At 46.7% G+C, this 27859-nt stretch overlaps 1 protein-coding gene across 2 annotated transcripts; it reads left to right on the top strand.

The window, feature by feature from the left end:
• Positions 1 to 1735: 1735 nt before the first annotated feature.
• Positions 1736 to 27450, top strand: fam151b (family with sequence similarity 151 member B). Of its 2 annotated transcripts, XM_038805390.1 has the most exons (6): positions 1736 to 1842; positions 16264 to 16389; positions 18626 to 18791; positions 19981 to 20198; positions 26351 to 26486; positions 26851 to 27450. In XM_038805390.1, exons 1-6 carry the CDS (start codon positions 1791 to 1793, stop codon positions 27014 to 27016), a joined length of 864 nt encoding a protein of 287 aa, XP_038661318.1. In that variant the 5' UTR covers positions 1736 to 1790; the 3' UTR covers positions 27017 to 27450. The 2 variants fall into 2 exon arrangements, with proteins under 2 accessions (XP_038661318.1, XP_038661319.1); XM_038805391.1 differs by lacking the exon at positions 16264 to 16389 and having other exon boundaries at positions 1776 to 1842.
• Positions 27451 to 27859: the final 409 nt, after the last annotated feature.

Below are 27859 nucleotides of genomic sequence, written 5' to 3'. Positions count from 1 at the left end.
AATGCTTCTGCAAGCTGTGTGTCCTTACTATGGCTGTTTTTCTCTGTATTCTTTGCGGTTCTCCATTTTGTAGACTGGTGTCCATCTTAGAGGGCTACAGGGTTAATCTGAGTTGCAGAAGACTTAATTTCTCTCGAATAAATCAATTATTTTAAAACTACCATTGTTGTAGTCTCACCTTCCTTTCACTGTCTGCTCTGGTTAAGTCACAATAATTGCAAGGACATAATCCTGTAGTCGAGGACCCAAAAGGGAATCCGAGGACTTCGAACGCACTCACTCAAAAGAGGCAACTGGTTAGGAATAAACAGTAGTCCCTCTTTCTCTCTCTCTTGTGAGGTTGCACTAATGGGGCACTTCTGGGTGACACCATCACAGGAGAGAGACTCACACAGGCGTAGGTGGCAGTCAGGTTAACTGGTGTGGCATAAGGACAACCTCACTGGATAGGCATAAACAGTGAGACTTGTTCCCTCTCTCTTGCGAAGCTGTCCCAGTGCGACACTTCTGGGTTGTGGTTCTAATACCTGCAGGCGAGACACACCCACAGTTATCTGTGACACCCAATATCCAATACTGTATCAGCCTGTTGTGGAGTTACACTTTGCACACAATTTGCATGAAATTTAAAACGTGCGGTTCTATACCAGGAGTACATCAATGAACAGGTGATGGATGAACAGTCATGTTGCAAATTGAGAAGGATGGTGGAAGGACATAATAGAAATGGCCAGACATGGGCAGCATGGTGGCGCAGTGGTTAGTGTTATATTCCTTGCCTTGTTCTCCAAGATAGCCAGATATATAGTGTTGACAAAGAATATAAAAATAAGTTTAAATCAAAACTAATTCATTTTACACTACTAAACTTGATTAGGTTCGCACACTTTACTAAGTAACAGATAAATTAATAATTCTGAATCTGTAGTACAGTAATCAATATTGCCTCTATTAAACTACACTATATCTCAACCTCATGCTATGTTTCTACAATGAAATCTCTCTCTGCTTTCTCATCATCTTCTCCCAGAATTCCTAGAGATGCTGCCTTATACACAATAAACTTAGTAATGCCATTTAGTGTTGAGTTACACATAGTTTCAGTTAAGCCTTTACTGCACTTGTACTATACATATCATTACAGTTAGCACTGCTACCTCACAGCGCTGAGGTCCCAGGTTAGATCCCGGCTCTGGGTCACTGTCCAGTGGAGTTTGCACATTCTCCCCGTGTTTGCGCAGGTTTTGACCCCTCAACCCAAAAGATGGCAGGGTAGGTGGATTGGCCATGCTAAATTGGCCCTTCATTGGAAAAAAATGAATTGAGAACTCTAAATTTATTTTTTTAAATGGCCAGACATATCACAAATAACATTTAATGCAGAGAAGTGTCATGTATTTCTGTTGAAGGAATGAGGAGGCAATATAAAATGAATCATACGGATTTGAAATGTTAATTTGTTTCTCTCTCCAGACCTGCTGAGCTTTTCCAGTATTTTTATTTCAGATTTCCAGCATCCTTAGTATTTTCTTTTTATAAACAAAATGGTATATTTTTAAAGGGACATAGGCACAGTGATTACACTGCTGCCCACAGTGCCAGGGATCCGGGATCATTTCGGTGGGCACTTTCTTCAGCATCCTTCTTTAAATTCCCTTGCTTGAGCTGCGTGCGCAATGGGCCGTGCCGGCCACCGTCACTCTCCTGCCGCCAGGGTCTGAGCTGCGTGCGCAATGGACCGTGCCGGCCACCGTCACTATCCTGCCACCGGGGTCTGTGCTGCGTGCGCAATGGACCGTGCCGGCCCCCGTGGCTGGAGCCTGATGGAGGACCGGAAACTGGGTAAGTATTGGCCAGTCTCTTTACCACAGACCAATCTGGGGTTAGATAGGGACAACATTTTTTTTGTTAACATTTTCAAATTCGCAGTGGAAGCTGAGCTGCGCAGTTAGAATTGAGGTTTAGGAGGTTTGTTGGTCGAGTGGTCTTGATAAGTAAGGGGATGGGGGCGGACCCAATATGTAAACAATTGGGTCCATGCCAGGTGGACCATGGGTTAGGGGTTCCAGATGTGAGTTGCTCAGGTTCCACAGGTCAAGAGTTAAAACGATATCGTCAGAAAAATACCTCTGTGACCATTTCAAATACATTTTAAAAATAAATTTAGAGTGCCCGATTAATTTTTTTCCAATTAAGGGGCAATTTAGCGTGGCTAATCCCCCTGTCTTGCACATCTTTGGGTTGTGGGGGCGAAACCCACGCAGACACGGGGAGAATGTGCAAACTCCACTGGACAGTGACCCAGAGCCGGGATCGAACCTGGGACCTCGGCGCTCTGAGGCAGCAATGCTCACCCACTGTGCCAATGTGCTGCCCCTGACCACTTCAAGTGCTTGAGGAGTTCTCATTTAATAAAAATAAATATATTGTAATTTACTTTCCAACTGCTGTACCAGCAACATCCCGGGTATAGAACATAGAACAGTACAGCACAGAACAGGCCCTTCGGCCCTCGATGTTGTGCCGAGCCATGATCACCCTACTCAAACCCACGTATCCACCCTATACCCGTAACCCAACAACCCCCCCCTTAACCTTACTTTTTAGGACACTACGGGCAATTTAGCATGGCCAATCCACCTAACCCGCGCATCTTTGGACTGTGGGAGGAAACCGGAGCACCCGGAGGAAACCCACGCACACAGGGGGAGGACGTGCAGACTCCACACAGACAGTGACCCAGCCGGGAATCGAACCTGGGACCCTGGAGCTGTGAAGCATTTATGCTAACCACCATGCTACCCTGCTGCCCCAGTTCTGCCTAAAATTTTTGGTGCTTAATCGGTGTAGGTCTTTTTCAGCACTGATCCTCTTCCTTGTATTTCTTAGAGATTCCATACAGAAGAGGTCCATCACAGCTGGCCTCATACCCACTCTTCAACTTGTCTGCAAAAGTAGCTCAGTTGGTAGCACTCTTGCCTCTAACTCAGAATGCTGTGAAATCCAAGTCCCATTCTAGAACTTGAGCACAGAAATCAAGCTTAACGTGGGTTTGGCACATATAGGGTTAGATTGGATGCAGTACTGCACATACATGAAATGCAGGAAGGCTCGACCAAGACCATAAGACATAGGAGCAGAATTAGGCCACTCAGCCCATCGAGTCTGCTCCGCCATTCAATCGTGGCTGATATTTCCCTCATCCCCATTCTCCTGCCTTTTCCCCAAAACCCCCGATCCCCTTATTAATCAAGAACCTATCTATCTCTGTCTTAAAGACACTCAGTGATTTGGCCTCCACAGCCTTCTGCGGCAAAGAGTTCCACAGATTCACCGCCCTCTGGCTGAAGAAACTCCTCAGGGTATTGATGTGTAGACTTGAGCATGGAGTCAGATCCTATCTTATACCCTTTACATGTGTGAATTAATAATTAATAAAAGCTTACAGTTAACTTATGAAAGACATAAGACATACCAATCAGTAACTAACATCCTACAGCCCCATTTACAATAGAACAACCACACAAAATGCTGGCAGAATTAGTGGATAGAGAAAAAGAATGAACATTTCAGGTCATGACCTCTCTAGGCAGCAGCTTCAGAAGGTGGAGTGGTGCGTATAAAGTAACTTATCTCAGGGATTTGCGGCCAAGGCTCCAGGGAGCACCTTGGAGGATGGAGCGGTGAGTATTAAATAACCTACCTTGGGGATTCACAGCCCAGTCTCCAGGGAGCAGTCTCTGAAGGCGGAGAGGTGAGTATAAAGTATCTTGCCTCGGTGATTCAAAACCTAGTGTCCGGGGAGCAGTCTCAGGGTGGAGTGGTGAGTATAAAGTGTCTTTTTTTTAAAGTTTTTATTCCACAAATTTTCAATATTTTTACAATTTACAATAAACCCATAAACCCCCCCAACCCATTAAGCGCCCACCCCTCCCCCAGCAGTCAACAGTAACCAACTCCCCTTAGAGCGAATATCACTTTTCCCAGGGCCAAAAACTCCAGTAGGCACCCCACCACGCTGAGGCACAGAGTGAAAAAGCAACAAGAACTGCCTGCGAGCAAACATCAAGGCGAAGGCTAATACATCCACCCCCACACCCGTCTGCAGCTCCGGCTGGTCTGACACCCCGACTATGGTTTCTAGGCTCCACCCCCAAAATGGTGCTGAACAACGTCCTCCAAAACCTTTCCAGCTTAGGGCAGCCCCAAAACATATTCACATGGTTCATAGGGCCCCTCCCACATCGTTCACAGACATCCTCCACCCCTTCGAACAGCCAGCTCATCTGAGACTTTATAAGGTGCGCCCTGTACACTACCTTCAGCTGTAACAGCCCCAGCCTCGCACATGGGGTCAAGGCGATAACCCTCTGCAGCATCTCCCACTTTGTCTTAAACCCCCTCCATGGAAACCTCGTCCTCCTCCAAAATCCTCCCATAAATCCCTCCAAACTCTCCCTCCCAGAAACAGATCCTTTATTTCCTTGATTCCCCCTTTTCCCATCCCTGGAACCTTGCATCCATCCTCCCTGACTCGAACCCATGATTCCCCCTAATCGGCATCCCCCTCACCAGGCTCCCAACCTAAACTGCCTCGAGATCTTCAGCAGGGCCACCACCAGTGGACTCGCCGAATACTTCCCTGGAGCTATCAGGAACGGCGCTGTTGCCAGTGGCTACAACCCCGGCCCCTATATGAGCCCGCCTCCATCCTCACCCACAAAGCCACCGCCTCCCTATTCCAACTCTGGATCTTCTCTGCATTCACCGCCCAGTAGTAAAACACCAAATTTGGGAGGCCTGGCCTCCCCGTCTGCCATTCCCTCTGCAATATCACCTTCCTAATTCGAGACACCTTCCCTACACAAACAAATGAGATCAGCCTGTCCACCCCCTAAAGAAACCTTGGGCAAAAAGACCTACAGGCAGTAAAACAGAAACAAGATTCACAGCAAAATATTCATCTTTACTGCCTGTACCCAGCCCGCCAACGACAGATGGAAATTGTCCCACCTCAACAAGTCAGCCTGCACCCTCCCCACCAAGCTAGTCAAGTTGAACATCCGAAGGCTTGGTCAATCCAGGCCACCAGTATCAAGTAATTTACCTCGGCTGAAAATCGGGGACACCAATGAAGCTGAAAAAAACTGAAAAACGCGACGTCAGAGTAAGGCTGTGACTTGATTGACTGGTAGGGAATCTGCATTAAATTTGAAAATACTCTCTCAAGATGGCCCCGGAGCGAGGCGACTCTCTGCGAGTTCTCCCCAACAGATCCACTTTTTACTTAACTTATACTCGTTCTAATCGTTTAAAAATTAATTCTAAAGCTCTTGAATTTTGTTTAATTCCCTTTTCTTCCCATGTACTGAATGATCTGTTGACCTGCTTGCAGAAAAATACTTTTCACTGTACACGTGACAATAAAAAAATTCAATCCAAAAACAAATTGAAAATCTAATTAAAACTAATTAACTATGTAAAGGAGTAACTAAGCCGGAGGGTGGAGATTAGTGTGTTTATCATTTAATATTTATAGTAGAAATCTAGTGCTCGAGACCATATAGTAATTGTAACTTAATTTGATAAGTATTTATTTCAAATTAATTAGTGCTAGAAATGTCAGTTGGCGGGGTAAAGTGCTTCATCTGGAAGATGTGGGAGATCCATGACGCTTCCAACGTTCCGAACAACTACATCTGCAGGAACTGTACCCAATTGCAGCTCCTCACAGACCAGATGGAGCGGTTGAGCAGCAGTTGGATGCACTTAGGAGCATGCAGGTCAGGAGCTTTAGCGATGTGGTCACACCCAAGGTGCAAGCAGATAGATGGGTGACTGCTCGAAGGGACAGGCATTCAGTGCAGGAATCCTCTGTGGTTGTCCCTCTCTCTAACAAGTATATTGTTGGAGAGCGTGGAAAGGCCCATCAGGGGAAAACAGCAGCATTTTTAATTCCTCTCTGGCATCAGGGGAGGTGCCAGAGGACTTGAGGAGAGCTAATGTGGTCCCACAATTTCAGAAAGGTTGTAGGAATAAGCTAGGGAACTACAAACCAGTGAGTCTCACTTCAGAAGGGAAACTTGGAGGAAATTCTGAAGGAGAGAATCTATCTCCACTTGGAGAGACAAGGTTTCATCGAGCCATAGATGTTTACAGCATGGAAACAAGCCCTTCGGCCCAGCTTGTCCATGCCCCCCAGTTTCTTATCACCGAAGCTGGTCCTACTTGTCCGCATTTGGCCCATATCCCTCTATACCCACCCTGACCATGTAATTGTCTAACTGCTTTTTAAAGGAAAAATTGTACCCGCCACTACCACTGCCTCTGGCAGCCTGTTCCAGATGCTCATCACCCTCTGTGTGAAAGAATCTCTCTTCTGTATCTCCCCTCTCGCCTTAAAGCTATGCCCTCTGGTTCTAAACTCCTCTACCTTTGGGAAAATATGTCGACCATCTACCTTATCTATGCTCCGCATTATTTTATAGACCTCTATAAGATCACCCCTAAGCGCCCTACGCACCAGGGAAAAAGGTCTCAGCCTATTCAGCCTTTCTTAAAACTCAGACCATCAAGTCCTGGTAGCATCCTCGCAAATCTCTTCTGCACCTTTTCTAGTTTAACAATATCCTTCCTACAATAGGGTGACCAGAACTGAACACAGTATCCTATGTGTGTTCTTACCAATGTCTTGTACAACTTCAACAAGGCATCCCAACTCCTGTATTCAGTATTCTGACCAATAAAACCTAGCATGCTGAATGCCTTCTTCACCATCCTGCCCACCTGTGACTCCACCTTCAAGGAGCTATGAACCTGTACTCCTGGATCTCTTTGTTCTGTAACTCTCCCTAACTCCCTACCATTAACAGAGTAGGTCCTGCCCTGATTTGAACTACCAAAATGCATCAACTCACATTTATCCAAATTAAACTCCATCTGCCATTCATCGGCCCACTGGCCCAATTGGTCAAGATCCTGTTGCAATCTTATATAATCTTCTTCACTATCCACTATGCCACCAATTGTGGTGTCATCTGAAAACGTATTAACCATGCCTCATACTTTCTCATCCAAATCATTTATTTATTTATATATATATTAAAAACAAATAAGTGGACCCAGCACCGATCCCTGAGGCACACCGCTGGTCACAGGCCTCCAGTTTGAAAAACAACCCTCCACAACCACCCTTTGGCTTCAGTCGCCAAGCCAGGAATAGTCAGCATGGCTTTGTCAGAGGGAGGTCATGCCTAACAAATTTGATTGAATTTTTTGGGCATGTGACCAGGTGTGTAGATGAGGGTAGTGCAGTTCATATAGTTTACATGGATTTCAGCAAAGCCTTTGATAAGGTCCCACATGGGAGTTTATAAAGAAGGCAAATGCCCACGGGATACAGGGTAACCTGATACAGTGGATTCCAAATTGGCTTAGCTGTAGGAGACAGAGGGTGATGACAGACGACTGCATTTGTTACTGAAAGCCAGTGTCCACTGGAGTACCAAAAGGATCTGTGCTGGGTCCCCTATTGTTTGCAATTTATAAATGACGTATATGACTATGTGGGGGGGTAGGATCAGTAAGTTTGCAGATCACACAATGATTGACTGGGTGGTTAACAGTGAGGTTGAGTGTTTTGGTATACAGATATAAATAGGATGGTCTAATGTCTATTTAATTGTTATTGTATATTCTCTTTTTGCACTATGCTAATGTTCACTCTAGTTTGTTTTGTTATTATTGTTACTACTGTTTTATTATGAAAACTTCTGCAAAACCTTAATAAAAATACTTTAAAAAAATAAATAAATAGGATTGTCAAATGGGCAGAAAAGTGGCAGATGGAATTTAACCCTGTAAAGTGTGAGGTGATACACTTTGGAAGTAAGAAATTGACAAGGATGTATTCAATAAATGGCCTGACACTGGGAAGTTCCGAGGAGCTAAGTGACCTCGGCGTATTTGTCCATAGATCTCTGAGGGCAGAAGGGTAGGTTAGTAGGGTGGTGAAAAACACATATGGGACACTTGCCTTTATCAATCAAGGCATATTGTAGAAGGGACTTTAGGTGGCGGATTAGTTGCCTTAATGCCCTGTATTCATTTTAACCAGCTGCTGGACTATATTTAATGGAAATAGGCACTTGGCAAAGCATGGTGGCTTTTTGGCCTTATTTTTAGACAAGAAGTTCTGTTTGAAACAATCAGAAGGCCATACAATGTAAACAAGCATATAGCTGCAAATAGTTTTGCTGACAGCAGACAATTATTATTTTTCTAAGGCGAGGAACTTAAGGCCAGTAATTAAACTCTAATTCCAGCCTGCTCACTTTTCTATCTTTCTGCTAACCTAAAGAATGACTTTTGTCCTAGATATTGCTTACTGTATCATATAAAATGCTTGCCTTATCTTTGTAAAGCGGGGACATTTGGAATGACTGTGGTCTCTTCAATCCCCCCCACGAACTTTGTGTTAATTAAAGGACCTTTGCGAAAACTCGAAGTGTTGACTTATAATTTCTTCCACACATATATTACAAAAGCAGGGAGGTCATGATGGAGCTGTATAGAACTTTGGTGAGACCACAGCTGCAGTACTGTGTGCAATTTTGGTCTCCACATTCTAGGAACGATGTGATTACACTGGAGGGGTGGAACATTTCAGTTTTGAAGAGAGGTTGGATAGGCTTGGTTTGTTTTCGCTGGAGCAGAGTAGACTGAGGAGTAATCTGTTTGAGGTGTACAAGATTATGAGGGGCATGGATAAGGTGTATAGGGGGGCCTCACGGTAGCATGGTGGTTAGCATCAATGCTTCACAGCTCCAAGGTCCCAGGTTCGATTCCCGGCTGGGTCACTGTCTGTGTGGAGTCTGCACGTCCTCCCCGTGTGTGCGTGGGTTTCCTCCGGGTGCTCCGGTTTCCTCCCACAGTCCAAAGATGTGCGGGTTAGGTGGATTGGCCATGTTAAATTGCCCGTAGTGTAAGGTTAATGGGGGGGATTGTTGGGTTACGTGGGTTTAAGTAGGGTGATCATTGCTCGGCACAACATCGAGGGCAGAAGGGCCTGTTCTGTGCTGTACTGTTCTATAGGGAGCAACTGGTTTGAAGGGTCAGTTACAAAGGGACCCAAGTTCAAGGTCAGGGGCCTTGATTAGGTTTGGCGGGGAATTTGAGGGAAAACCCTTTACCCAGAGGGTAGTGACAGTCTGGAATGCACTGCCTGGGCGGGTGATAGAGGTGGGTTGCCTCACATCCTTTAAAAAGTACCTGGATGGTACATCATAACATTCAAGGGTCTCGGCTAGGTGCTGGCAAATGGGATTAGGTTGGCAGGGCAGGTGTTTTTTATGCGTTGGTGCAGACTCAATGAGCCGAAGGACTCTTCTGCACTGTATTTACTGTGAATTGAACCACTGTCAGTTGAACATAAGGTTTCCACAGCATTGTTTTGAGGAAGGTTCTTTCAATCAACATCACAAAAAATGCTGAAAGCAATTTGCTGCAGATGCTGGAATCTGAATTATAAACAGAAAATACTGGACAATCTCAGCTTCCACTGTGAATTTGAAAATATTAACAAAGCCAAAAGAAATGTTGACCGTGAGAGAACCGAGCTGAGAAAAACTGATTATCTGCTCATTATAATAATAATAATCTTTATTATTGTCACAAGTAGGCTTACATTAACACTGCAATGAATTACTGTGAAAATCTCCTAGATGCCACACTCCGCCGCCTGTTCGGGTTCAGTGAGGGAGAATTCAGATGTCCAAATTGCCTAACAGCACGTCTCTCATATTGTCATTTGTTTTTCTTTAGAAAACGTTTTATTGAGGCATTTATAATTTTAACAGTTTTAAACATCAGGTTTCAACAAAAACAAAACAATATAACCAATCGGGGGCTCCGAGTCCCTCCATCCTAGTAAGATCCGTCTCCGGGCCACCAGGGAGGCAAAGGCCAAGACATCGGCTTCTCTCACCTCCTGGGCTCCCGGATCTTCCGACACACCAAAGATCGCCACCTCTGGACTCAGTTCCACCCTCACTTTTAATACCTCTGAAATGATGTCTGCAAACCCCTGCCAGAAACCCCTCAGCCTCGGACATTCGCAAAACATATGGACATGGTTCGTAGGACCCCCCACACAGCGACCACACCTATCCTCCATCCCCTCAAAGAACCTGCTCATCCGGGCCACAGTCATGTGCGCCCTGTGGACCACCTTAAATTGTATCAGGCTGAGCCTGCACACAACAGGGATGCATTGACTCTCCTCAGGGCCTCCTCCCATAATCCGACCTCCAACTCCCCAGCGCTTCTTTCCACCGTCTCTTCACCTCCCCTATCGGGGCTCGCTCCCATCCATCCGTTCCTTATAGATTTCTGAAACCTTCCCCTCCTACTCCTGTTCTCGACACCACCTTATCCTGTAACCCCCGGTGCAGGAAGGTCGAGACCTGCATCCGCACAAAATCCCTCACTTGCAGATACCGGAACCCATTCCCACCTGGCAACTCAATCTTTTCCTCCAACTCCTGCAAGCTCGGGAAGCCCTCATCAATAAAAAGATCTCCAAATCTCTTGATCCCTGCCCGCTGCCACCGCCGGAACCCCCCACCCAGTCCCCCCGAAGTGAACCGGTGGTTATCACATATTGGTGCCCACACTGACCCCTCCAACCCCATATGCTGCCACCACTGTTCTCACACCTTCAGGGCTGCCACTATTACCGGGCGTGCGGCATACCTGGCCGGCGAGAACGGCAGAGGTGCTATTAACAGTGCCCCCGAACTCGTGTCCCGACATGAGTTGCCTCCACCCGTTCCCACAACCACCCCTCCCCCACTACCAATGTCCTGACCATCGCAATATTTGCCACCCAATAATAATTGATAAAATTCAGAAGAGCCAGCCTCCCCTCACCATGCCCCCGCTCCAGCAGTACCTTCTTCACCTGCGGGGTTTTACCCGCCCAAACAAATCCCGAGATCACTGCATTTAATTTTTCAAAGAACGCCTTGGGGATAGAAATTGGAAGGCTCTGAAAGACGAACAAAAACCTCGGGAGGACCTTCATTTTCACTGTCTGTACTCGCCGCGCCAATGCCAATGGGAGTGCATCCCACCTCTGAAAGTCCCCCCATATCTGCTTCACCAACCGACCCAAATTCAGTTTATGCAGCTGCTCCCACGCCACATGGAGGCCCAAATATGAAATATCCCCCCATCAACTTGAAAGGCATCTCCCCCAATCTCTTCTCTTGCCCCCTCGCCTGAATCGCAAATGTCTTGCTCTTACCCATATTCAATTTATGCCCGAAAACCGACCAAATTCCTCCAATGTCCCCATAATCCCTCCAACCTCCCCTAGCAGGTCCGATATGTATAAAAATAAATCGTCCCGTAAAGCGAGACCCCCCCCCCCGCCCCGCCGCCGCCTTGTTCCTGGTGTAACCTAAAATAATCTGATCTCACCCGGTTCGTCCGCACACTCGCCACCAGTGCCTGATGCAACAACCGGACCAGTCCACAAATCCCTGCCCAAACCCAAACCGCCCCAGGACCTCCCACAGGTATTCCCATTCCACTCGATCACATGCCTTCTCTGCGTCTATGGCCACCACCACCTCTACCTCGCGTCCCTCTGGAGACATCATGATCATATTAAGTAACCTCCTGATGTTAGCCGCCAGATGCCTCCCCTTATCAAACCCTGCCTAGTCCTCCCTTATTACCCCGGGACACAGTGCTCGATCCTCGAGGCCCAGATCTTCGCCAATAGTCTGATATCTACATTTAGCAGGGAAATTGGTCTATATGACTCACTTTGTTCTGGATCCTTATCTCGCTTTCGAATGGGGGAGGTCAATGCCTGTGACAATGTCATGGGAGTACTTTCAGCTCTTTTGCCTCATTGAAAGTCCTTACCAACAGCGGTCCCAATACCCTTGAGAACTTCTTGTAAAATTCCACCGGGTACCCGCCTGGACCTTGCATCGCCTCCAGCCCCTCCACTACTACTTCCAGCCCAATTGGGGCCCCCAGGCCCTCCACCAACTCCTCATCCACTGGAGGTTCTGATTCGTACAATTTACAATAGAAGTCCCTAAATACCCTGTTCACCCCCGCCAGGTCCAAGACTGTATTCCCACCTGTGTTCTTCACTTTCCCAATCTCCCTCGCCGCCTCCTACTTCTTCAACTGCTGCGCTAGCGTCCTGCTCGCCTTCTCTCCATACTCGTATACCGCCCTTCTCAGCTGCCCCACCACCTTACCCTTGGATAATAGCCCAAACTCCTTCTGCAGCCTCTGCCGTTCCTTAAGCAGCCTCCAGGGGCCTCCGCATATCTCCTGGCCACCTGCAGGATTTCCTCCACTAGCTCTCTATCTCCGGTCACTCCACCTTGTTCCTATGTGCCTGAATCGAAATAAACACCCCCCTGACCACTGCTTTCAGTGCCTCCCAAACCACACTTGCCGCAACCTCCCTCGTGTCATTAATCTCCACATATCCCTGGAAGGCCTTCCTCACCCGCTCACACACCTCTTCCTCCACCAACAGTCCCATGTCCAGCCTCCATTTCAGGCACTGGAGCCCCCCCCTTTGCTCACTCGTCAGTCCACCCAGTGTGGGACATGGTATGACACCACTATTGCCGAATACTCAATATAAACCACTCCTGCCAACAACGTCTTGTCAAACATGAGAAAATCTATTCGGGAGTACAGCTTGTGCACATGGGAGTAGAATGAAAATTCTTTCGCCCTTTGGTCTCCCAAATCTCCATGGATGCACCCCACCATGTGCTCCATGAACTCCCAGAGCTCCTTAGCTGTTGCTGACATCCTCCCCGACCAAGAGCTCGACCGGTCTAGCCTCGGATCCAGAGCCGTATTGAAGTCCTCCCCCATAATTAACCAATGAGAGTCCAGGTCAGGGATCCTCCCCAGCACACGCCTCATAAAGTCAACATCGTCCCAGTTCAGGGCGTAGATGTTCACTAACACCACCGGCATCCCTTCATTTTCCCGCTCACCATAACATTATCTTCCCCAGAGTCTGCCACTATACTTCCCACTTCAAATGCCACCCACTCATTGATCAAAATCACGACCCCCCTCGTTTTAAGAGTCCAATCCCGAATGAAATACCTGCGCAACCCATCCCCACCACCACAACCACCTCCTACCGATCAACCATAGTCCCTCTTGGGCCAGCCCATGTCTCGCACCTCCTCAGGCCCGCCCTCGGGCACCCACCGCCATCGAACCGCCTCCCATTACACTTTAATAACCCTACCCCTGTCAGCAGTATATCCCCCCTCCCAACCCAGTTCCCCCCCCCCCCCCAACAACAATACCTGCCCCATCCCCCTCACTAACATTCTGCTCACCCCCTACTGCGCTTCCATGAACTAGCCTGCCCAGCTAGCCTGGCAGCCGCCGCCCATGGCACCTAGCATCCTACCCCCCACGGATTCCTCTTCCCCCCCCCCCCTCCACGCTCAATCATCTTACTAGTGCAAACAAAAACAACTCCTCCCCAAGCCCAATCGAAGAGATCAACCCCCCATCTTCCAACAGAACACAAATAAACCTGAAGCTATAAAATAGCCCCAAAAACAAATTAAACACAGCGCCAAAGCATTTCCACTAAAGTTCAAAGTCCACCTAAGAATTATTCATAGAGTTTACAGTGCAGAAGGAGGCCATTTGGCTCATTGAGTCTGCACCGGCCCTTTTAGAAAGAGCACCCTACTTAAGCCCACGCCTCCACCCTGCCCCCGTAACCCAGTAACCCCCCCCCCCCAATCACTAAGGGCAATTTAGCATGGCCAATCCACCTAACCCGCACATCTTTGGACTGTGGGAGGAAACCGGAGCACCGGGAGGAAACCCACACAGACATGGGGAAAATATGCAGACTCCGCATAGACAGTGACCCAAGCCAGGAATCGAATCTGGGACCCTGGAGCTGTGAAGCAACTATGCTAATCATTGTACTACCATGCTGCCATCTTCTCCTGCCAGTCCATTGTCTCTGATAAATTCTATCGCTTCTTCCGATGTCCCAAAGTACAGCTTCCAGTCTTTGTAGCTCACCCACAGACGTGCCGGATACAACATCCCAAACTTCTTGTAGAGGGCCGCCTTCACCTTATTGAAACTCGCTCTCCTCTTGACCAGCTCTGCACCCAGGTCCTGATAGGTTCAAAGTTCACTGTCCTCCCAGGTGCAGTGCCTAGTCTGCCTGGCCCACCTCATGATCTGCTCCTTGTCCAGGAAAAAGTGGAAACGCTCCACCATCGCCCTCGGTGGCTCGTTCCCCTGGGGCTTCCTCATTAGCGTCCTGTGTGCGCTCGATCAACCTCCAGAGGTCGTGTGAATGTTCCCTCTCCCAGCAGCTTCTCCAGCATCCTCCCCACAAACACGCCAGCGCTGGCTCCTTCACGTCCCTCCGGCAGGCCCACAGTCCTAATATTCTGCCTGCGTGACCGGTTCTCCAGGTCTTCGACTTTCTCCTGGAGCCGCTTCTGCTGATCCTACATCAGCCCCGTCTCTGCTGCCGTCGAGGCGAACTGCTTCTCATGTTCCCCCGCCACCCCCTCCATCTTCTGGATTGCCTGACCCTGGGCCTCCAGCCCCGTCTCTATGCGGTTGATCACCGCCTTAATTGAATCCACCGCCCGGGCCAGGTACTCCAGATTCTCCTTGCGATGCTGGGTGAACGTCTCGTTCAGGAAGCCCACCAGCTGCTCTGTTGACCACTGAGCCGGCAGGGCCGCTCGCTGACCCTACGCCATCTCCACGTGCGTCGCAGGCACTGCACCAACGTATGCAGTCTGATCCCCTCTTTGTGACCGCTTCTGGCCCTCAGCTCCATACACCAGTGGGTTAATCTCTTCTATGCACTCTCCTGCACCTTTTTGCCTCCTCATATCCACCCGTTAACCGGGTAAGAGGTCTCAAAAAACTGCCACGAGCGGGAGCCACCAAATGTGTGACCACTCACACCATGGCCGCCACCGGAAATCCATTTTGCCATTTGTGAGACCTTGCCATGCACACATATGCTGCCACAACAATGACTACACTTCAAAGAATACTCCATTGACAATTATACATTTTAGGATACCCTGTTGTCTCTAACTGTAGCTATTTACTTTAATACCATTTTCCTCACCTCCCTATATCTTTTTAATGCCCCTATTCGATTTTCTTAAAAAGTTACTTTATAGGCTGTGCCTCAACAGCCACTTGTGATAAAGCATTCTAATTTCTCAAGAGTTCTTTGTGAAGAAAGCTTCTCAACTGCTTGCACCCCTCTTCCCCCATTCCCCCGGTGCTAGTATTACTTTCTGTGAAGCATTCTTTTAAAAGAATTACTCTTTTAAATACTCTTTTAAAAGAAAGGAATCCCCACAATGGAAACAAATAAAGGGCAAGATTTCACTTTTAAAACATGTACTGTAACAAAAAAAACTAAAATCAGCACAGATGAAACATTAATTGGCAGGGAACAGATACAAATTAAAGAAAAAAGATAAATTTAATTAATGCTAATGCTTCAGAACATGGCAGTTCAAAATATTCTCCCAGCTCTCCAGCCAAGATCAATACCCCTCACCACATAGGGTTGAATCTTGGAGAGTCCATGACTAGCCGCTCCACTCCCACTCCCACTGAGACTTCCTGATGCGATTATCATCAGGAAGGCACACCTCAATGAATCCCCATTCCCTAAATCTTCAAGAGCCTTGTCTGCTTTTTTTGCATTCCTTTTGAACAAAAACTGAACCTTTAAAAGCATCCTGCTTGGTCTTTAACACAAGCAATTCTTCCTGCTTCCCTACAGCAGCAGCTTTTGTTCTGAGTGTGACCGTCTGAGAAAGGTGTTAGAAAACTGCAGCTTGACAGCTCAATGGGTTTTCATTTGACTTTCTATCCCTTCTCAACCCATCCCCATGGCACCTCAAAGTCACATGGGCATTTATCCAAACCAAGGTGTTTACCAGGAATTCAGCACCTCTCTTTTCAAAACTCTTGTTTCACTTTAAAACATCATTGTCTAGTCGTTCAGCATTCATGACATAGGGATATATCAAAGAAACATGCTAATTTTTTTTCTGGATTTGTCATGTGGTAATAGAACATAGAACAGTACAGCACAGAACAGGCCCTTCGGCCCTCGATGTTGTGCCGAGCAATGATCACCCTACTCAAACCCACGTAATGTAAAACTATTTTGTTGATTAGGTGGTGGTGGTGAAAATGCAGTGGAGTGCTTTCTTAAACAGAGAAGAATCCGCTCAAACGATGCAGTGGAAATCATCTGGTACCATGCCGCCAACAGAAAAGCACAAATGGAAGAAGCGCTGAACAGTAAGACAATAGTAAAGATAGAAATAAACTATTTTGGCGTATACAGTAGTTCTTTTGCTACCGAAGAAAAGGTCCTATTCCGTGTGAATTCTTTGCTATACTAGTCTTAGCAAGACATCATTGGTTCCAGCACCCTTTAATCACGGGATAACATGGTCTAAAGGCTTTCATTAATCTTCTTAATAATAATCTTTATTATTGTCACAAGGAGGCTTACATTAACACTACAATGAAGTTACTGTGAAAATCCCCTAGTCGCCACACTCCCGCACCTGTTCAGGTATACTGAGGTAGAATTCAGAATGTCCAATTCACCTAACAGCACGTCTTTCAGGACTTGTGGGAGGAAGGAACATTCTCCCCATGTTTGCGTGGGTTTCACCACCACAACTCAAAGGTATGCAGGGTTGGTGGATTGCCCACACTAAATTGCCCCTTAATTGGAGTGGCAATCCACCTACCCTGCACATCTTTGGGCTGTGGGGGTGAGACCCATGCAGACATGGGGTGAATGTGCAAACTCCTCACAGTCAGTGACCCGGAGCTGGGATCGAACCCGGGTCCTTGGGCGGTGAGGCAGCATCGCTAACCACTGCGCCACCATGCTGCCCCTGGGTCGGATGTCTTACGAGGAAAGGTTGGGAGGTTAAGTGTGTATCCAGTAAAGTTTAAAAGAGTAAGAGGTGACTTGATGTGGAGAGGATGCTTGCTCTTGTTGGAGAATTTAGAACAAGGGGACACTTTTTAAAATGCGATGTTGTTCATTTATGACGAAGATGAGAATTATTTTCTCTGAGGGCCATGAGTCTTTGGAACTCTCTTCCTCAAAGGGCAGTGGAAGCAGAATCTTTCAACATTTTTAAGACAGAGTTAAATGGATTCTTGATTAACAAGGGGGTGAAAGGTTATCGGGGGAGACAGGAATGTGGGGTTGAGGTTACAACCAGATCAGCCATGATCTTATTGAATGGCGGAGCTTGGCCGAGTGGTCTACTAATTCTCTTAATTCTTATGTTAATTTCCACTTGGGTATATTTATTGCATCGTTAATGTGTTATTCTCCTTCTGTAATGCCTTGTTGGTAGAAAGCAAAATAAATATTTTGAGCTGCTCAGTAATGTGTGTGACATTTGTATGGTGGAGCATTCAGGAATATATTGGTTATAAATCAGAACACAAATCAAGATTTTCTGAATACCTAGAATGTCCCTAAGGACTATAATACAATTTTTGAAAAATGGAAATTTTTGTTTACCTACAAATGATCTTGCAACTTGTTTTTTTTCTCCAAATTTTAGAGTACCCAATTAATTTTTTCCAATTAAGGGGCAATTTAGTGTGGCCAATCCACCTACCCTGCAAATCTATGGGGGCGATACCCACGTAAACACTGGGAGAATGTGCAAACTCTACACTGACAGTGGCCCAGAGCCGGGATCGAACCTGGGACCTCAGCGCCGTGAGGCAGAAATGCTAACCACTGCGCCACCATGCTGCCCTTGCAAGTTGTTTTTAACTAAATATAACTGAAAGAATGTCTGTACTGCAATATTCAGACTGTTATACCTTAACCACCTTCAGTTTCATAAATGTGTACTGATTCACAAGTGTCTCCATGGCTGTTAATATCCATCACAGTACTTTGAGCTAGCAAAGGAACTCCAGAATCAATCCAGCAGTACTGTAGCTTAAAATACAAACAGAAAATGCTTGAAATACTCAACAGGTCAAGCAGCATCTGTGGAGAAAGAAACAGTTAAGCTTTTAGGTTGTTGACCTTTTCAAGCTGCTATTGGCCTACAATATTAGTTCTGTATTTCTCTCCACTGATGCTGCCTGACCTGAATATTTCCTTCAATTTCTGTTTTTATTTCTGATTTCCAGTATTTGTAATGTTTGCTTTTCTAATACAGTAATTGATGTGTACATGTTTAAAAACAAACAAATGCACTGGAGATATAGATAGGAATCTCATCTGGAGATTCCAGTCTTGATGATCGATTGTTACTGTTTAAACATTCTTTTCAAGCAATCTAATACCATTGCTGACATACATGACACTGGAAATACATCTCTTGGGTTTACTGCTCCAAACAGAATGATGGAAGAAGTCAGGTGATTTCCTTCTAACATCAGAATCCAAGATTGCTTGTAGCGGTCTCTATCTGACTTTTAAATAAGATTTGTACTGGGTATCCACGATTAAATTATGCATTATTTTTAAATTCACATGCAGGTGATGCACATATGATTGAAGCAGATGTTCTTGTTGGGAGCCAGGGATCACATGGAGGAGAGCCAATCATGGCCCATCCACCTGAAACTGATAGTGACAACACATTGCATAATTGGTTGAATGAGGTACTGCAATCTGACAAAGGGATCAAGCTGGATTTTAAAAGGTACAAACACTGAAACATTTTATTATTTTTAGAGATCATTGATTTTTGGCAACAAGCCCTCTTCCATCCAATTTAGCAGAATATGACCGGAGGCCATATAGACTCAAAATCCAATTATATTGAAAACCACTTGCTTTGTGATGAGATCATGTAATTTATGTTAATCTGATTTCCAAAAACTGAATTTTTAAATCCTATTTTCTATTCAGGAAAGTAAACTTATCAATAACTGAAAAGGCAAAACAATGCAATCGGGGGTCTAAATTTGGGTCAATGCAGACACAAGGCCATCTTATTTTGAAAACCTTGGGGTGATAAGCAGCATTAACATTTGTATCTGCCGATGGTCATCTCCAACAAGAGATAATCTAGGAACAATTTCCACTTGACATTTAACGGCATTACCACCATCAAAATCCTATGGATCATCATTGACTGGAAACAACTTGATAAGCCATATAAATACGTGGCTACAAGAACAGGTTGGAGACTGGGAATTCAGTGTCAAGTAGCTCACTCTGACTCCCAAAAGCCTTTCTACAGGAGTGCAATTCCAACAGCCCTCAAGAAGCCCTTCATCATTCAGGATAAAGGTACTCCATCCATCACTAACGTTCAGCCCCTCCACCAACATCATACCATTATATTGGACATCCTCTCCAAGGTGAACTGCAGCAGCTCACCAAGGCTTCTTTGACGTGTTTTCCAAACCTATAACCTTGGCCGTCTAAAAGAACAAGAGCACCAGGTGCATGGGAACAGCACCACCTAGTTCCCCTCTGAGTCACACATCGACCTGATGTATCTCGTTCCTTCACTTGTCGCTGGGTCAAAATCCGAGAATATCTTCCCTTATAACACTGACTGTACCTACCCTACATGGACTGCAGCAGCTCACCAACATCTCAAATGCAATTAACGATAGCAATAAATGTTGGCTTTGCCAGTGGCACCACAGCCCATGAACGAGTACAAAAATGTAGTCTGAATAGGTCCTGTGGTCAGTTGGAGTATCTTTCTACATTTCCCCAGATTTATAGTTATTTGATTCCTTTTGTTGTGGCAGGAAGGTGCATTTTCCTCCATTTTATCTTGTAGAAAGAACCATAAGCTGCGTCTTGTGTCAGTTTACGACATTATTGAGAGGTGAAATTACTTGGTAGTAAAATTAATTATTTGTCATTGACAGTTTATCAGCTGTAGAACCTGCAATGAAAATGTTAGTATCGATGAAGGATCTTCTCACACAACCAGTTTGGATCAATGCAGATATTCTTCCTGGACCAAATGGAAGCAGTACTGAAACAGTTGCAAATGACTTTTTACACACAGTGACTTCATATTTATCAGATATAACACTGTCTCTGGGATGGACAACCAATGTGTTGGCTGGTCAAAGAAATAATGGTGAGTGTTGTGGGAAAATCAACCACTTCGGGAGTCAGACTTGCTGTGTTCAATCAGTGCAGTTTATTGTCACACGAAGCTTTGGGAGAAAGCGTACGTACCCCACGGTACGGTAGCCAATCCTTCTCATGGTTTGAATGGCAGTCATTCATTTTATACTTTGGGTTCACAATGAGCCCAGATACAAAACAATTATCACCTTGTTATCTTTAAACAGCCACTTTGGGTTCACAATGAGCCCAGATACAAAAGAATTATCACCTTGTTATCTTTAAACATTTTCATTTAGTTATAGTTTAGTTTGGTGAGCTGATTTAGCTCACCAGGCTAAATCGCTGGCTTTTAAAGCAGACCAAGCAGGCCAGCAGCACGGTTCGATTCCCGTATCAGCCTCCCCGGACAGGCGCCGGAATGTGGCGACTAGGGGCTTTTCACAGTAACTTCATTGAAGCCTACTTGTGACAATAAGCGATTTTCATTTCATTTCATTTCATTTACACATGGTTATAGTTAACAAGGTTTTACGGGTTACAGGCAGCAGCAGGAAAGCAGTATCGATTGTCCCTTTGTTTTAGGAAATGGCCCAAGACATTTGTATTAGCATATCATTGTGTACACCATGGCTGAAGTTAGCTTTATTCAAGTGGTGTCCTACATTTATGTATTTCTTAATCTTCCTGTCTGGCTCCCTTTGTCCTGGATCTGTTCCTGTCTGTCCCACTGGCACCCCGCTGGGCTCCAGGCATCAGTTATGTCTGCTTTATTCTCTGTGTCTCCATCTTGTGTGTCAGGCAGCCATCTTCTGTGCCAAGTGCCCTTCTGAACCATTTCCCACTTCAATGAGGATAGTAGATGTTATAAAAATAATTTGCAAAATAAATTATTTGTCAAGCATACGTATTTCATTTATTTGCTTATATATGGACGTGTCCACCATGAATGTAATATGAAGCTAGGATTTCAGATAAATTAGTTTGTTGGAAGCTACTTTGAGCACGATATCATTATTGTTCATCTCTGTCATTTCAATAATGTTGGTCAAATACCAAACTATTTAGCTTCAGATTGTTATTTGGACATAGTCATCATTGTCTAAAATACTTTTATCACATTGCAAATCCTTAATGAGGTGTATGCCATACAGAACAGGGTGCTATTGACTATGAGAGTAATAGGAAGTAAAGACTTGATAAATCAGGAAGTAGTAGCTGGTGCTATAAATGCAGGGAGTCAAGTTCCATAGTTTCTCATACAGGGAGACAATTTTTCATATTTAGTTTCATTGAAATGAAATCTGTTTTATCATAATTATTTGTGCATAAATTTTGTGATCACTGTTAGTCATCTATCCCACAACCAAAAAGCATTCAATAATCCAGTTCCCAGTGGACTTGATGGTAGCAAATTTTCTTATTTTAAGAAATCTTTGGCATTTTTCATATTTATAAACAATTTTAATATACATAACATCCCCCCCCCCCCCCCCCCCCCCCCCCCGCCCAGTTGGCATTGGCTGTGCTTGCTTTTGTGTTCTGGGGGTCGTGTGGCGTCGTCGTCGTCCCCCCCCCCCCTCCCAAAATCATCTATTTTGTGGCTTTCCCACCTTCCTTCCGTCTTCTCCTCCTCCCCTCCCTCCCCCTGGGTTGCGCAGTCCTATCGTTCTGCATCTATCTTTTTTTTAATATAAGTTTAGATTACCCAATTATTTTTTCCAATTAAGGGGCAATTTAGTGTGGCCAATCCACATACTCTGTACATTTTTGGGTTGTGGGGGTGAAACCCACGCAAACACGGGGAGAATGTGCAAACTCCACACGGACAGTGACCCAGAGCCGGGATCGAACCTGGGACCTCAGCGCCGCGAGGCAGCAGTGCTAACCACTAGGCCACCGTGCTGCCCGTTCTGCATCTATCTTGCTTTTTTTTCCCCTATCTTCCCTCTTTTTCTTCCTCTCTTTCCCGTATTCTTGACTTACTCCTTGTTGCTGACCTCGAACAGGTTTTGGAACAGGCCGACAAACTGCCCCCATGTATCTAGGAAGCCTTCCTCTGACCCTCCGATGGCATATTTGATCTTCTCCAGGTGGAGAAATTCCGAACGAGCCAGTCTGCTGACAGGGTGGTGCTGCTGATCACCAGCCGAGCAGGATTCTCCGTCGTGCGATTAGTGAAGCAAAAGCAAGGGCGTTGGCCCCCTCCCCCATGTGTAGCTCTCGCTTCTTCGATATCCCGAAAATTTCCAATGTTAGGCACGGCTTCACCCTCACCTCCACAACCTTGGACATTGCCTCAGAGAAGGCTGTCCCGAACCCAGTGAGTTTGGGGCAAGCCCAAAACATGTGGTTGTGATTGGCTGGGCCCCTTTGGCACCGTTCACATTTGTCCTCCAACTCTGGGAACAACCTGCTCATTTGGGTCCTGGTCAGGTGCGCTCTGTGCACCACTTAAAACGGCATTAGGCTGAGCCTTGCGCAGGAGGAGGTGGAGCTAGCCCTGCTGTGATCCAGAGTCCCCACCCTACCACTGTCCCCAGCTTGTCCTCCCATTTTTGTCTGGTCTCGTCCAGTGGTGTCCGAGCTCTGTCCAGTAACTGTCTGTATATTTTCCTACATAGTCCCCCCTCCTTGCCGCGTGTGCCCATCAGATCCTCTAGTAGTGCGAATTCTGGGGCCCCGGAGTACCCTACGGTCTCCTTGGCTGGAGGGAATTTGTGATTGCCACAGGTGGGGGCCATGGGGGACATCTTAGTTAGCCCAAAGTGTTATCTCAATTGGGCCCATGTTCTCAGTGTGGCCGCTACCACTGGGCTCGTTGTGTATCTTGTTGAGTAGGATGGGAGTGCTGCTGTAGGCAGGACCCGGAGGGTCGTTCCTTTACAGGAGGTCTCCTCCATCTGTACCCACTCTGTGTTGGGTTTGTGTACCCATCCTCCCACTCTTTCTGCCGTTGCTGCCCAGTGGTAATATTGTAGGTTCGGTAAAGCCAAGCCCTTTTGATTTTCCTTCTTTGCAGTGTAGGTTTGGAAATTCTCGGGTTTTTAACCCCCCCCCCCCCCCCCCCCCCCCCGATCAGCATGGACCTAAACAGGAAGAGGAACCTCGGCTGTATGTTCATCTTGATTGTCTACACACTCACCGCCAGGGAGAGTGGGAGTGAGTGCCACCTCTGTAAATCCTTTCTTACTTCCTCCACCAGGCTGGTCAGATTCCACTTGTACATCTGTGTCCAGTCTCTGGCCATCTGGAACTCCAGGTAACGGAATCTTTCTGGACCATTTAAAACGGAGCCACTCCAGCTCTGTCCCTTCCTCATTTAGTTCACTGGGAATGCCTCACTTTTGCCCAGGTTATGTTTGTAGCCGAGAAGGTTCCAAACTCTTTCAGGATCTGCAACATTGCCTTCAGTCCCTCCTGTGGCTTATAGACATAGAGGAGCAGGACATCTGCATATAGAGTGAGACTGCTCTCTGTCTCCTCTCCGGTGCCCTTCCAGCTTTTCGTATCCCGCAAGGCTATGGGCAGAGTTTTTTTTAAACAAACAATTTTATTGAGTTATTTTAGGCATATAGAAAAAGTGACATTGTAAAGTACAAAAAAAAAGTCAAGACACAAATTAAACATAGTGCAAACCACGGCTCTGTTCAAGCAAGGACCTGCCTCAATATCCTCCTACTCTACTCTACCCTAGCCAATTTAGGGCACGACCAGAACATGTGTACATGGTTAACCGGCCCTCCGGCACATCTAGCACACTTGTCCTCCAGCCCGAAGAATGTGCTCATCCGGGCCACCGTCATGTGGGCCCGGTGCACGACCTTAAACTGGATCAGGCTGAGCCTGGCGCATGTTGCGGTCGTGTTTACTCTGCTCAGGGCTTCTGTCCAGATACCGTCCTCCATCCCCCCCCGAGCTCCTCTTCCCACTTATGCTTCAGGTCCTCGGTCTGCGTATCCTCAGCTCCCATTAGTTCCTTGTAGACGTCTGAAACTCTACCCTCTCCCACCTTTCCCCTAGAAACTACCCTGTCCTGCCTCCCCTTTGACGGGAGGTGTGGGAAAGACGGCACCAGTCTGCGCACAAAATCCCGCACCTGTAAGTATCTAAAGTCATTCCCTCCCGCCAGCCCAAACTTTTCCTCCAAGGCCCTCATGCTCGGAAAGCTCCCTTCCAGGAACGGATCCCCATCCTCACAATCCCCGCCCTCCTCCACAGTCAATACTCCCCGTCCATGTTCCCCGGGGTAAATCGGTGTTTGTCGCAGATTGGGGTCCACACCGATGCTCTTACCTCCCCTACATGCCTCCTCCACAGGCCCCAGATCCGAAGAGCCGCCACCACTATCGGGCTGGTGGAGTACCGTGCCGGCGGAAGCGGCAGAGACGCTGTGACCAGGCCTGTTAAGCTCGTGCACCTGCAGGAAGCAGCCTCCATCCCCTTCCAAACCGACCCCACAACCACCATCCATTTCCTTATCATCGCTATGTTGGCTGCTCAGTAATAGTTGCTGAAGTTCAGCAACGCCAGCCCCCCTTCTCCTCTGTTCCTTTCAAGCATCACCCTCTTCACCCGCGGGGACTTCCCTACCCATACAAATCCTAGAATAATTTTATTCAGCCTCTTAAAGAAGGCCCGCGGGATAAAGATGGGGAGACACTGAAAAACAAACAAGAACCACGGGAGAATCGTCATCTTAACAGTCTGCACCCTCCCCGCCAATGACAGCGGGAGCGAATCCCACCTCCGGACCTCCTCCCTCACTCGTTCCACCAGTCGGGACAGGTTGAGCTTGTGCAACCTGCCCCAATCCCGTGCCACCTGAATCCCCAAATATCGAAACTCTCTACCACTGGCCTGAACTGCAACCCCTTCAGCCTACTCTCCTGCCCCCTCGCCTGAATTACAAACACCTCGCTCTTAGCCATGTTCAGTTTGTATCCGGAGAACCGGCCAAATTCCCTCAGGATTGCCATAATAATACCGCCCCCCCCCCCCGGACCAGCCCTTTCCAGCCCCTAGAAGCTCTCAGTGCAATTGCCAGCGGCTCAATGGCCAGCGCAAACAGCAGTGGGGAGAGAGGGCAGCCCTGTCTTGTCCCAGGGAGCAGTCTAAAGTAGTCCAATGTCATCCTGTTTGTCCTCACACTTGCCTCCGGGGCCTGATATAATAACCTAACACAGTCGATGAACCCCGCCCCAAACCCGAACCATCCTTGTATCTCCCACAGATAATCCCACTTGACATGGTCAAAAGCCTTTTCAGCATCCATGACTACCACTATCCCTACTTCCCTACTCTCCGGGGGCATCATAATCATGTTGAGCAGCCTTCTTAGGTTGGCCACCAGCTGCCTCCCCTTTACAAACCCGGTCTGGTCCTCCATAATTACATCCGGTACACAGTCTTCAATTCTAGTCGCCAAGATCTTGGCCAGTAACTTGGCGTCTACGTTAATCAAAGAGATCGGCCTGTATGACCCACAAGCCTCCGGGTCCTTATCCCGTTTCAGAATAAGTGAGATGGTGGCCTGCGACATCGTCGGGGGTAAACTCCCTCTGTCTCTTGTCTCGTTAAACCACCTGACCAGCACCGGCCCCACTATCCCAGCAAATTTTTTATAAAACTCCACCAGATACCCGTCCGGCCCCGGGGCTTTACCCGAGTGCATGACCTTCAGGCCCCCCAATACCTCTTTGATCCTGACCAGGGCCCCCAGTCCGTCCACCAGCCCCCTCCCCACTCTTGGGAAGGTCAGTCCGATCAGGAATCGCCTCATCCCCGGGGATTCCAAAGTGTACAGCTTCCTATAAAAGACCCTAAAAGTCCCTACAGACCTTGTTCAGCCCTGCCGGGTCACCCACTAGATTGCCCTCCCCATCCACTACCCTCCCTATTTCCCTAGCCGCTTCCCTCTTCCTTAGTTGTTGCACAAGCATTCTGCTGGCCTTCTCCCCATGCTCATAAGTCGCGCCTTTTACCTTTCTGAGCTGCTCTACAGCCTTGCCTGTAGTCAGCACCCCAAATTCGGCCTGCAGCCTCTGTCGTTTCCTGAGTATTCCATCCCTAATCCACATGATCTCCCTCGCTGCTGCCTGCCAGCAATCAACTGGCCTTCAAAGAAAAAAATCTTTAAAGATGGACTTACTTTACACACAGGCTACACCTGGGAGATGGTGAAGGAAATGGAGCAAATTTGTCGAACACTCTACCAGCCAGTAACATTCCCAGTTAGAGCAGCACTGGTTCGCCCATCCTGGCCACAGTTACATTGGTTACTGGAGCAGTCAGAAAGGTAAAAGAATTCTTCAACTACATTCTTAATGTCTCTTGAAGCAGGTTTCAAGCATTTTTCATTTTTCTCTTGTTTTATTTATGTAGTTAACTTCTAAACCTGTTTGGAAAAAAATGATGGGAAAGAGGAAACAAAGAACAGAATATTAATTTTAACCCATAGAGGGTGATAGAGACAAAACATAATCAGACATGGTGCTAAGGATAATTGCATCAACGCAACACATTCGAGATACATAAACCGTGCACTAAGCAACTTATTATCAAGTCTGTTCTATATATTTTTGTTTTGATCTGTTTCATTGACAACCTACCCTGCCTATATTGTCAGTCTATTCTAATTGACTAATCTGGTTTTAATACAGGTACAGTCTGACCGTGTGGACAGCAAGAGGAGATTTCTACAGTGTGGAAGATATGCTGTATATCAGAGAAAACTTTGACAAGTCAAGAATCTACTTTGATCTTTTTGAACCTCAAAACAGTGAATTAAGGCAGGCAGTGAACATGAAAGTCACAGACCAGAGATAACATTTTTACAGCAGCCTTGATTTATATGGCATCTTTAAGGCAGTAAAAGATAACAAGACACTTCTTACTATCAAATAAAATTTGACACCAAACCATATAAAAAGACATTAGGACAAGAAAGTGATCAGTTTTCAGGAGCATTTGAAAGGAGAGGGTGAGGGTGAGAGATCCAGAGTATGAGATATAGGAAGCTGAAAACGAGGCCGCCAATGGTGGAGTGATTAAAATTGGGGGTGGACAAGAGGCCAGAATTGGAGGAGCACAGTGACCTCAGCAGAATATAGGACTATCGATGGATACACCACAGTTTTAATAGAATCATAGAATTTACAGTGCTGAAGGAGGCCATTCAGTTCATCGAGTCTGCACCGGCCCTTGGAAAGAACACCCTACTTAAGCCCACGTCTCCACTCTATCCCAGTAACCCCACCTAACCATTTGGACAGTAAGGAGCAATATAGCATTGCCAATCCACCTAACTTGCACATCTTTGGACTGTGGGAGGAAACCGGAAGAAACCCACGCAGACACAGGGAGAAAGTGCAAACTCTACACAAGGCCGGAATTGAGCCCAGGTCCCTGGAGCTGTGAGGCAGCAGTGTTAACCACTGTGCCACCCCTATTAAAGTGTACATACAGTGACCCAAGCCAGAAATTGAACTTTGGGCCCTGGAGCTCTGAAGCAACAGTGCTAACCACTGCGCTACCGTGCCGCCGTATATATTAATGATCAAAAAGCTAACTTGTATGTTGAGGCGCAGGACATGAGCATGATTCTTAATGAATCATTGACAGTCCTATTTACAAAAGTGGTGACTAATGCAGATATGATAAAGAAGAGGA

The sequence above is a fragment of the Scyliorhinus canicula genome, chromosome 8, assembly GCF_902713615.1.
Source record: "Scyliorhinus canicula chromosome 8, sScyCan1.1, whole genome shotgun sequence".
Lineage (NCBI taxonomy): Eukaryota > Metazoa > Chordata > Chondrichthyes > Carcharhiniformes > Scyliorhinidae > Scyliorhinus > Scyliorhinus canicula.
The sequence above is the reverse complement of the archived record's forward strand: the minus strand, read 5'-3'. Positions and strand labels throughout refer to the sequence as shown.

Bases quoted from the DNA above. Each gene is read 5' to 3' on its own strand.
- fam151b (XM_038805390.1), top strand. From the start codon at position 1,791: ATGGACCGTGCCGGCCCCCGTGGCTGGAGCCTGATGGAGGACCGGAAA. The intron at 1,843-16,263 runs GTAAGTATTGGC...TTTGTTGATTAG, and splicing joins GATGGAGGACCGGAAACTGG to GTGGTGGTGGTGAAAATGCA. The intron at 16,390-18,625 runs GTAAGACAATAG...ATTCACATGCAG, and splicing joins AATGGAAGAAGCGCTGAACA to GTGATGCACATATGATTGAA.